This window comes from Temnothorax nylanderi, unplaced genomic scaffold (assembly GCF_030848795.1).
Source record: "Temnothorax nylanderi isolate EJ_2023f unplaced genomic scaffold, tnyl_v1.0 TNYL_tig0037_pilon, whole genome shotgun sequence".
Taxonomy (NCBI): domain Eukaryota; kingdom Metazoa; phylum Arthropoda; class Insecta; order Hymenoptera; family Formicidae; genus Temnothorax; species Temnothorax nylanderi.
The window spans coordinates 805,240-818,005 of NW_027249099.1; the positions used below are offsets into that span (position 1 = coordinate 805,240).

A 12,766-nucleotide genomic window follows, 5' to 3' on the forward strand; every position below is an offset into this window, starting at 1 on the left:
TGGAGAAAAAGACGACGAGGAAGGAGGAGGGAGGAAGCGGTTGCGGACCGTTTTGACAAACGGCGTGAAAGTTTCAGGTTCGCTAACGACGACGATCGACACGATCGTAACTTCGCGCGTAGCCTCCTTCTGTATCACTATCGACGGTGACCTCCTTCCCCCACCTGAGCGTCAGTTTGTCATTCACCAACGAAAGCGTATTTCCGCGCTGCATAATTAAATGCCCCGCTGCTAATAATTGCGGAGTTTATCGTGAAGCGCTTACCCACTGACCTCAAAAATTATTCAAAAGTTATTCAAAAAGCGCTGCTGCTACGGAATATGCATGAAAGTATAATTTTGCAAAATATAGTTTATCTGCAAAATTGTGAGAGAAGTAGAAATCGCAAAATAGAACTGTATAATTAATTGATGTAGGTCATATCGCCGGAGTGTAATTAAGATACGTCATTGTAATTATACAGTAATATAATCAACTGTATTATCAATCGGTTGGTTGATAGTGTCGAGTTATTTGCGGAAAACTGTACAAATAGCTAAAGTAAGTACAATACATACGTTGTCTGCAAGCAATTGATAAGTTCAAACGTTTATTTCCTGAGTATAAAAGCTTTTCTATCCGTCGCTTGATGCAAAAGCTAACGATAAACTATTTGTAATCTTAGTGAGGAAAATCGAAAATGTGAATGATAAATCTTTCGTTTTCCAGGCAACTGCTTATCATTAGTTATTCATGTATCACGTACTGTGACTGTAACTTAAAATCGCCGATACATCGTATCCGGCCATTTGTATTATTGCTTTCATCATCCTGTTAATTTTTTCAGTGCGTGCCTACGCAAAATCTATTTTAATCTATTTTGGATTCTTGTGATGTAGTCTCAGTCACGTTGCACATTTTTCTTTAGAGGAGAAAGATATAAAGAAAAGTAAGAAGTTTATTTAAGATCTTTTCTATATATATATATATTATCGCCACGTAAGCTAAACGGAAAAGTTGAAATCTTTGAAATATCAAGTTCATCAAATTTACTCAACGATGGAAAATAATTGCCGCAACGAGCAAGCGAACGAAAAGTTACGAAGTTCGAATGCATTGAAATTTCACGCTCGCGTTCGTGCCGCGCGAAATTTTTCCAGAGAAATCGTTAGCCAATCTCGAATGTACTGCACATGTGTCACGGTTCGCTGGCGTTGGCTTGGAGAGATGCCAAGGTCGGCGACGGAGCCGCGTGCGAAATGAACCCGCACTATTGTGCTCGGAAATGCGTTAATCGCGCTTATCGGACAATGCACCGATGCGTCGAAGCGTCTCGCAAACCTGTCCGTTGACCCTGATGCGATATCCCGATATCGCGGATACGTGGATCGCGTTCGAGAAAATCGCTCTACAGTGAAACGTGTTCGTTGTCCGTTCAAGATAAAAGAATTCAGTTTTTTAATTTACTAATTTTCTACGTGTCTGTGATAAATCGATATAAATCGGCGAATGTGATGATAAATTTATATTGTATAGCCAAACTATTGAGAATAAATTTACCTGGCGATCATAGTGACAATTTTCAGTCCCCTCTGATTTTAATAGATTAATGTAATCCATATGTAGCGTACGCGGAATGAAGGAATATGAAGAATACATGCTACGGCACCACTCTTGCCATAACCAAAAATCGATTTCTGAGTCCATTAGTTCCATCCTCGATTCATCACGTTCCACGATCATTTTCGTCAAATTCTCTGTTTCAATACTCTCTGTATATTAGTGGTAGTTTGCAATTCCGCACATTAAAAATCCACTAATTAAACGACGAGATTACGAATAAAGAAAGTTTTTCGTATGGACAAAATTTCATTGCGCGTATCTTAACGATATTAAACGCCCGATAATGTGTTATCGCAGAAACTTATGGTAGACTAGATAGATTACGAATGCATGGAAAACTTGCGTCAAATAACTCGATATTTCGGAATAATTTACGGAATTCTCGCGGTACTTTTCCTTCTCGTAACTAGACAACTTCCGAACGAACGAGACCGAACAAGACTGAGGACTGGACAATTGTTGAGAGACAATATGGTGTGAGATCTCAAATTCTTTGGCTTCCCCCTCTTCTTTCAGATACTAACACATTCACAGATATCTTCACAGATTATCTATTTGTTCATAATTCATACATCGAAGGACTTCGATAATTAATAACTTCGAAAAAATCGCATCATAGCGTAAGATAGATTTTTTTTCCAAAACTCATTATTCGCGTGCTTATTACTCTCACAGAAATTTCTTTGAAGGCAAATAAAAAAACACTGTATAAGCATTTTCGTAAAATAATTATCTAATCTTTTAGTGACTAATACCATCTCCGTTGCTTTCCGTGAGAATAAGTTCGTAGCAAAGATTTGTTTCAAAGGGACCTAATTTTAACGAAAAATAAGAAAAGGACAAAATATTGATGCCGCTTGTTACAAACTAATTAAGAATGATTTTGTTCGAAAATAACGGATACTGGATTGACTATTTTCTCTGTTTTAAGGTTTTTGTTTTATCTAGGAATTTTCCTCTCAAAGAAGGAAAAGTAAGGAGAAAGCAAAGCTGAGACAAAAACCTTCCAATTTTTTACGATTTCTTTGCTCAGCACGATTAACGAATGACAATTTCTTGCCGATTCTTCGCAAATTCTTTGTAAATTTTTATCCGAACCAAATTTTTCCACAATCCTCATTTCTCCATTTATATAAATAAGGATAGCGAAATAATTAACGACTTTCCTGCGAGATAAAGGATACATCTTCCTCGTCATAAAGTTAGATATTGTTGGGCAGGTATTATAGACTGAGGAATGCTGCCTTTAATCTCGAAAATAACGAATGCGGATAATTAGACAAGGATTATATAGTCCGGACACACACGTCGGGACACTTTCGTCAAAATTCCATGCGTCATATAGATCTAGATAGTAGCTATCTGTATTACCAGAAAGTACCTTTATCTCCGACAAGATAAATATTTTTTATTTAGGAAAAGTTTCGTAAGTATTATTCTGTGTCTTTTGTGAGTTATGCCTTTGTCTCTTTTCCCTGCCCTTTACAGAACTAACAAAGATAACCCTTTATTTACAACTCGAGTGATTTATGTTCTTTTAAATCCCTGATTCAATCCTAAAAAAAACTGTGGAAAAGTAGGAGCTCAATGAAAACCGATAAATCTATATCTAACACAAGAAGCATCCTTAGAGAGATCAAAAAGAACGCGTCACGTCAGGTTGAAATGACCAGTAAAGCGTGACTTACCTTCTGTTGCGCTAGCCTGAGCGATTCTTCGAAGTGTTTATGAACTTGTTGTTCAGCCTGCTGCTTCTCGAGTCTCTCCCGTTCCAACCTGGCCTTCTCCATCTCGCGTACTTCCGCGTCACGGCGTTCCCTGCAACAGGCAAGCAAAACGAAAACTCAGTCCCCGGCGTTTATGCGAATCGATGCGTACAAATTAGCTCGCGGTTTACGAGGCCATTGGCAATTAAGAGCGGATTTACAGGTTTTGTTTCGCGTGCGAATGCACCGTCGTCTAATAGATTTCCAATTGCATTTAGCCAAACAGCTTTAACGGCACGTGATTTTAACAATGACGCGGCTTGTAATAATCCTTAATTAGAAGTCAATAAAAATACGCGGCTACTTGTAATTACTATAATTTATTATCGGCTTTACAAAAGAATTGTCACGTCTTGGTTAATTAAATCTTCGTTGTCTCTCCTTTATTTACACAGATAAAAACTGCTATTCAAATCATTCTGATTAGCTAATCATCGTACTAGTGTTTTCATGAGGTTTTCGAAAGACCAACGTCGCGAGGCGTGAACGTCTTTATGCGCTCCGCAACGACGCTTAAAGGATAAACGTAATTTATACGCGCGTAGTTTATACGGACGCAAAGGAACTCTTCCACGTTCGCTCTCATGCTCCCTCGCACATTCGCGTTCTTTATCGATTTATCTCTGCCCTGCGGCCTCCGTTCGCAAAGCTCGGCGGAAATCGCAAATGGCTTAACGCGAGGGGGAAAAAAGAGAGAAATGCGGGGGCCCCGCGATTCCCCGTATCCCTAGGGGCAACGAGCTCTGTCAGCTGTTACCGTTACTCGGGGCGACCGAAATCAATTGTCGGATCTCTGCGTTCTCCGTGCGGTTACCGTCGCGCGTACTTTTTACACTTTGCGAGACATAGATTTTCGCAGTCCTCTGCCAACGCGTACCATGCCTCACCAAACCTTGAAGTACACGGGGAAAATTTATAGAAGTAAATCACATAAAATCCAATCAGTTTTACGCACAATTTATGTCGATTTCTTTAAAAAAAAAGATGCATGGCTCTACGCCGATAATTATGCGTAAAAACTGACGTTGTATACACTTATTGTTATCGTCATATCATTCCACAGCGTTTTATTTATGTTATTCGCGCGCGATATCTCGGAGAACTCGCTCTAGGATATGCGTAACTTTTATCTCTTTGCCTCCTCGCGCGGCAAGAAATTCGCTCATCCCGCAGAAACGCAACGCGCATCGATGGAGATAATAAAACGCAACGTCTGGCTGGTATATCTATCTCGCGACTCTTGGAGGGGCAGGGGAAGAGCGAGGTATAAGATAAGAGCATTCATTAACGCTTGCGCAAGTTATTTATACTGTTACGTGCGCAACGCGCGTGTTTATCTGCACGCTCGGTCGGCGGACCTTACAATGCACGCGCGCGATAAATACGTCCGCGCGCGTATCTTCTCTCCTTCCCTATCTCCCTCGCGTCTCTGTCCTCGCCGCCTCTTTCTCTCGTCCCTTTTATCTCGGCGTGCGCGAGAGTGCGGTGCACTCTCTGGCACACAGTCCTGAAAAAGCAGACCGCTATTGACGCACACGCAGGTATGATCTCCAGACGAGAAGCAATAACACGCTGATTCATGATTGGTGACGAAAACCATTCGGAACTTGGCTGATACGTATATATAAGGTCGGTTAAAATATCAGGAAGACAGAAGTTTTACACTGATTAGTTTATCAAGTAGCGTAGAAAAATCCCAAGGGCAGACCTTTAAAAAAAAGTGTTAGTCTGACGACATTAGTTAGGTATTTTCTACGGTATTTCACAGGATGTCGACCCTGTGACCCAAAGATATCTCATCTCTACACACAGAAAAATATATACTACCTACAAGTTAATATTACTTGCTTCAAGTATTTGATAAGTTCATATATCCGCAAATCTACCATAAAGTCGTCATAAGTATCACATTTACTCAAAACATATTCTAGATCTTAGCAAGTTTAGTACTTGAAACAAGAATATTAAATTAATACGAACATTCTGTTTACTTACAATATAGAGTCCACGGAAGAGAAGCATATACTTCAATAAAGATATCACATTTTCTTGAGAGAAGTTTATCCGTTATTTGAATCAAGTAAAAATTTTATTCATCTAGAATAATCGTTTACTTCAAAAAAGAATTTGTATTCTTGATGATTACAATTAATATTATTTTTATTTATTTAATTTTCTTTAATTCTTTAGTTCCTAAGTGGAATGTAGGTTAGGAGGTTTTCGTGCGCGGTGCGGAGGGGTACAGTTTAGAATATAAAAATTCCTGTCCTCAGGTGGACTCGAACCCGGTTCCTCGTGGTTATGAGTCTGACACTTTATCACTAGGCTACATATCTGATTATATTCTTAGTGCTGCAGTATCTAGTTTTCACAGAAGTGATTCATTGATTTCAAGTATTTCATATTCTTACCTAAAGAATCAGTAAATATTCAAATCAAGCTTATGTGGCTTTTCTTAGATAAAGTTTACAGAATATACTTGAAATCAATGAATCACTTCTGTCAAAACTAGATACTGCAGCACTAAGAATATAATCAGAGATGTGGCCTAGTAATAAAGTATCAGACTCATAACCACGAGGAACCGAGTTCGAGTCCATCTGATGACAGGAATTTTAATATTCTAAACTGTACCCCTCCGGACCGCGCACGAAAACCTCCTAACCTAGAAGAATGTTGTTCTATACAGCCAAGTATTTCATATTCTTACCTAAAGAATCAGTAAATATTCAAATCAAGCTTATGTTGCTTTTCTTAGATAAAGTTTCAGAATATACTTGAAAGAAGAATAAATTCTTCTTTTAAGCACATGATGATAAGCTTTTCTAATATTTATGATGAGTATATCTTAAAACTAATATTAAGAAAATATTCTTTGTTGAAGAAAATTATTACTCAAACCAAATAAAATAAAATGAGTAATTGCTTTTCTTGGCTGTAGAACGATATTTTTCTGTGTGTAGTCTTCCTTGTGGATGCGTAAGTATACTAATATGAATGTATAACTTATATGAAATAATAATACTTTATTTTAGTATAGTTTTCTTGTACATTGTACAGTGCTAAGACGTGATCAAATATAATTAAATGTAATAAAAAATAGTATAGCTATAAATTTCAGAGAGAATTTTGTGTTTCATACTTTTATTCATTCATTTCCAGAGACCACGTCATGGAAACGTAACACGCGCTATTCACTCCGCGTTTGCACTTCGACATTTGCGACATCGCTTGTTAAAATGCGTTCAAAAGCGCATATTATCGCAGTTGTGTAAACGTAGAGACTTATCTACTCGCCTTTTGCTGACTACATCATGTTTAACATCGCGGCGCCAAAACGCAATTACGCGCAATCGCGTTAATAATCCTCGCTTGCTCGTAAAGCAACTTAAACTTCGTTATCTCGCGAAATTTTTTCGAGGTCGCGGATATTTGCAAATAGCATAGATCGTCGGTTTTAAAGTGACTCGTGGTAATTGAGTCAAGCCACCTTAGTATTTGCATGTTTGGCGAACGGCGAGATAGCGAGTGACCAGAAAAATAACGTGCTTTTAACAGCTCTCAAAATAACTAGCTTTTAAAATTATAACAATTGTGAAAAAAAAAACAAAGTAAATAAAGTTCTTATCGCGCGAAAATATATTATCATGTGCGATGCAATCATCGAACAAATATGTGGCATATTTTAGCAAATTGTGATTCAAGAACCTTTAAAAACGTATTTTTCGCTCTTTTTCCCTCTCGACTAATTTAAATTCGATTTTTATTTTAAGACATTTTTAACCAAAATCCATTTACATGTTATTTCATATTAAAGACCGAATGCGTAAATGTTAAAAATGATAATAAACGTTGAAATGTTATCGCTCAGATAATTTAAATTGCAAAAGTTGCAAAAAGTTGCTCTAATAATCAGCATAAAATTAATATTAAAAGTTCGATATTAATATCGATAAGATTGTTCTTCGGTTCAGCGAAGTGCACACTTCTGAAGCTCAATATAAATTCTTTACGGAACTTCCTGTGCGTAAGAGTGTCATCGAGAAGCCAGATCCCGTTGGTATGCACTCCAATGTGCACGCGTCCGACACTTCGAAATTGCACGACGACGACGATAACGTGCATAATGCGCGCGACATAGTGCAAACTCAGCAGCGAGAGTGGCTGCCGAAGCAGAAAGAAATGAGACGAGGCACTTCCAGGAGATCCGCACTCGAAGAAGCGCACGCGTGCATTCTTAGAAAGTAAAATATGTCATTACGATGCTACATATTCCAAAACTACATGTTATATCACAAAAATATCCTTATAAAGCTACGAATTCTCTAATGAATCTTAGAAAATCTTGTCAGGAATAAAAATTTCAGACTAGAGAAACGATAGTTTGTCGTTATTTTAATATGCTGATAATATGTATTAGAAAAAATACTTATTATTCTTATCCGGGATTATAAGGCTTAGCTTCAAACAAGACAAGTCCAGGTGAAAGCCATTATGCCAAGGGTCGGACAATGAACTTCCTTCTCTTTTTTCTCACAGGGTAAAACTGAGTAAAAGTAAAACTGCACCACGACGAGGCACAAATATGGGATCAGAACAAAACATTCTAAGGAATATCTAAGAAAAAGAAATCGATCGTCATTCAACTTGAAAAATCGTTTGTGTTTTCTTGTATTGTCAATGAAAGGGAAAGAAATACTTCAGGTATATACGCTTTTGGTACGGAAAAATACCTAGGAAAAAAAAGATAGAGGGACTGACTAGACATTTCTAGTCCTATCTACCTGCTAGTCGGTTACTGTAATATGTATAGAGGGCGTTCAAGAGATAGTAAAAAATCATCGAGCACATGGCGAGCACAGTCTTTAAACACTCGTCCGATGGTTAAGTTAGGAGTGTTAGGTTAGTAAACAGTGACCCAAGTTCTCGAGCCAAGTTCTAGCATCGTGGACAACAGGCCTTAAGTTAAGTTTAGTGAGTGATCAATAATAAAATTAGTGTCCGAATTAAGATACTATTGTTTTTTGACATCGATTTTTTCCTGTAATGATTATCGCCACAGAGTATGACAACGTATTTCCAATCCCCAATGGATAATCCTCTTCTTTCGCATCTCACGTTTGGCCCCTTGCACGACCGATACGTGATACTCTTCATATCGATGTGCCTCGCAAAGTCCGTGAGAAGATCGCGAGTGAGTGGCGTGAGATGAATAGATTACGGAACGATGAGCTCGCTCTTTCGCTGAATAGGCGGCGATTAGGGGTACCTATCAGCAAAACGGATCTTCGCGTCGCGGACAATCGGGACAAAGAAGGTTCTCGAAATTTCTGTGCAAGGTGTGAAGTTTGAAACGAAAATATTAGCCTTACGAAAATTCATATTTCGCGAAGTGATAAAATAGTGATTCAGATGCGACGAAGTGAAACGAAAAATAAATAACGACAGTGATCTGTGAATAACGAGGAATCAAGGAATATAGGAGATTAAAATACAAGGAGATATCGAGCGGTTCTTTCCTGTCTATCCTGTCCTGAATACTATCGAGGCGATATATAAACCAATGATGAATATGGATATGTGTTTAACGATGTTCACGATTTAAATACCACGGTAAGACCACCTTTAATCTTTTTCAATTTCTAAAATCTCGTTAGCTCGAAAAGATCATGGGATAATAGACGTATCTTCAAGGCTGACTCCGTTCGATTATCTGTCTCTCTCTTCGAGAATTGATAATTAATATTGATGATTTGCATAAGCTTCTAAAGTACGCGTGAAATCGAGAAAACAAGCGATCGTTAGCACGCATACGCGCGCGCGTGGCAAGTATAATATTACTTCTGCGCGAAAGTGTTAAGAAATCGTGACCTAAGGTCAACTGGTTTGTATTCCAAGTGGCGATAGCAAAAGTCTCGCGTTACTGATTGTGAGAACGAACACAAATAATAACGACTCCGGTGCTTTTCCGCTTGGCTCAGCCAAAGCAGGTCCGTTTTTGCGCAATGTTTACATCGGCGAGGATTATTCCTCGTATAATGTACGGGAAAACAGGAATTTCGCCGAGTTTCGGGGAAGCGATCATTGATCAGATCGCGCGGAATATTCACGAGCGTGATGGGACCGTCTGCTGTGTATTTACAAACATAGCGACGAGAGAGACAACGGCCACAGCCCCCATTCTTACCTGCCTGCTCGAGGAATCTCAAGGACAACGCACGAAACGAATCACCTTGGCGAGAGATTGTAATTTGAATAATAAATACGCGGGTTGCGTAAATCGCGACGTTTGCCGGCGTTCAATTAAGGATTAATCGCCGACCCGCGAGAGATCGATCGGGGGAACGAAGAAATATAATCGCCGCGTATCGCTGTTTATCGCTCACGGCGCCCAGCCGGCACCGATATTTCACTCCCGCCTCGGGGCGAACGGCTCGATTATACACGATTCCGCTTCTCGATCGAATCTACCGCGACTCTCATGAATTTTGCAAGGCGCCCCGAGAATTCCTCGCGTGCCGCCTTGCGATCTCCTGAAACTTTGATCCAAATTCTAATGCGGTCAAGAAGCAGTTGCGTAGGGGAAAAAAAAAACACAAAAAATTAAGTATCAATAATCAGTTAAAATTATCGTGTCGCGATGGTTTTATGATAATTCTCTTACAGTACGTGATACGTACTTTCGCGTGACTTATCGCTCCGCTGTTTCAGCAATTCCCTCCGACGATTATAATTGCATTCTGTATTCCACCTGCCGCGCAATGAGATGTTTCGCGTACATATTCGGAAAATAAATACTTTTTCTTCGTTACTCAAGATTCTCCGTCGAATGGTATTTTATGATTTCGCGATTCCAAAACGAGCACGGAGTTCCGTGGAATGTTTGCCAGTCCCGGCATTTCTTCGGCGTAGCTTCTGTCCTTGTTTGCACGCCTCTTTACTCTATCGTGCGAGGTGAACGCATTCGAGAAGGAAGCCAGCGTTAATTTTCCCTCCACGATCGCTAAATCGTTTCGTACCGCGTTTCGCAATATATTTCGAGCATGACCGATACGTACGAACTACGAACGTGATCTAGAACGATGGTTGGGCATGCCTAGCCCGATTTCGCCGTTGACCCTGATAATGCTATTAAATTGGATAAAAACTTATTGATTTCGGTGCATAACTTGTTGCATTTGCAAATGCTGGAATGCAACTGTAATAATAAATTGAAACGTTCCACTATATAATTTAATTACAATTTTTAAACGGCTTCATAAATATCTCTGAGAACCTGCTGGGTTTAACATAAATCGGAGACACTCGGGGAAAGAGACGTGAAGAAGTAGCATAAGCAAAGAGAGCGGCGTGTGTGCATAAGCGGGGACATAAACTTCTGTCTCGCGATGTAAATTTGAGCGAAGGCACAAGCGACGTCTGCACGCGCGAAGTCGTATAAAGCGCGAGACAATTTGCAAGGTAAATTCAACGGGCACGTAAATAGAGCCGGCGACCTTCGTCGCGGCGATTTTCAATTCTCCGTCAGTCATTTCGAGCATGCGACGACGATAATACCAAGATAATAACGAGTGGAAAATAATCGTTGTCGGTACGACAACAGACTGTGGCGGAGGCGGGGGTCTGTCTCGCGTTGCGTAACGCGAAGATGAATGATTTCAATTTGCTCGCGATAGGGGACTACGGGCGATAAACGCAAGCTCGCGATTCGATTTGATTTTCCACCGTCGAAGATAAATGATATTTCACACAGGCCGAGGTCAGCCGGCCGCGGATCCCAGGCGCCAAGGTAACGGCGCGCGCGGCAATGAATATGAAATCACGAACGCTCGATTAGCCGCATTAAGACGATCGTCCGGAAAAAATGTCTCTCGCCGGAGGAGCTGCTGCTCCGGAGCGACGTGGTGACCCACTTCGTGCGGCGCCGCTGCTAACGAATGCAGGTGCGGGTAAACCTCCCCGCTCTCCCTCACAAATCGAGAGGAGCGTTACGTTACCTGAATTTCGGGTAGATCGTTACGAGGCTGACGCTAACGTAAAAAGGAGAATTGTAAAGTCCCTGATTTAAAACCTCGACATGGCAATAAAAATTCTAATGTCTTTCTCGGTCAGCGGCTCTTCGAAAATTCCTTTCCTAACTTTCCCGTCTTAAAATGGCATACGCTCGACTTTTATGTCCTGCCGGGATCTTGGCATCTAAGAATCAGTTTCTCTAAAATGTGTTCGAGAAGTTAGCGACGATAAATTAAAAAACGCTAGGAAGAACGCAGGTGTATCTTCGAGGAGGACGATGGGGACAGCCACCCGTCGCTTCCAGGACAAGAGAGGATAAGTAAAAACCATGCGAAACGCGCACGCGTGGAAAAAAAACTCGTTAGTCCTCTCCGCTCGTCGCGATGCGTTCCGTTGCGCCGTATATTGCTTTATTCGTATCGCGCGGCAAATTAGCGCTTGTGCATTCCTACGCTTTCTGCACCCGCCGCGTGATTACCGTGATTTCTACGTGACGTAATTCCACGCAGACGGAAACCGACGAATACGACGAGAGAGAAAGAGAGAGAGAAAAAAAAGAAAGATATACAAATGCGGGTGGGAGGAAAGGGCGGGGGCGCGATGCAGACGGAACGAGTTTCGCGCGTGTGCACACGCACGCGTGAACTTTCCTCATGCGTGTACGTGTACGTGGTGCATGGCCAATGCATCATTTAGATAGCCTGGGTATATCACGGCGAGTGAGAGATACGCCTCGGCGCAACGGCCAACGTCTATCGGGTGACGCAGAAATGGCCACGTAGACGCGGCGGCGGCGTCTCGCGCTGCTCGCGCTCGTGGGAACAATACGATCGCTCGCCGGTGATTTATCACGCATTTGCATTACGTCGACTTGAGAGGATCGTAAATCACAACGGTCGCGCCGTAAAATAATCGCGGCGCGGTCGAGAGTTCCCGGGGAAAGCCCGGTGATTGAGTAACGAAAAGCAAAGCGGCCTTGGCCAAAGATGATCTATCCATTTCTGGATCATTAGCCTCGGTTATGATATAAGTAGAGAAAGTGTGTTTGAGTAATGACGCTCTCGTGGAAGATATCGCGGTTGATTACGGCGCCTCGTTCTTTTTTTAGATTGAGATCTACATCTACGCGTATACATTAATTCAGTACATTTCTCTCAGCTAGAATAACTGAATGACTTCAATAGTAATATCAAATTGCAATTATGCAAGTATTACAGCTTCAGCATTAAATTCTTTTGATAAATGAACGTCTTCGTTTAACAGCGATCGTAAATGAAAGCAAAAATTGACTTCGTTTCCCTGGTCCCGCCAACTTTCGAGCTAGAGATCGACGTCTGATATATGACTGAAGTAGCGAGCAATAAAGCGCGACGAATGCAGCCAC

At 40.8% G+C, this 12,766-nt stretch overlaps 1 protein-coding gene across 3 annotated transcripts in view; it reads right to left on the reverse strand.

Moving 5' to 3' along the window:
* The window catches only part of Kdm3 (Lysine demethylase 3), a 275,903-nt gene that overhangs the window by 23,901 nt on the left and 239,236 nt on the right, over nucleotides 1-12,766 (reverse strand). For all 3 annotated transcript variants that reach the window (XM_071703885.1, XM_071703884.1, XM_071703883.1), the window contains exon 9: nucleotides 3,292-3,421. In XM_071703885.1, coding sequence (XP_071559986.1) covers nucleotides 3,292-3,421 — 130 coding nt within the window. The remainder of the gene's footprint in view (nucleotides 1-3,291; nucleotides 3,422-12,766) is intronic.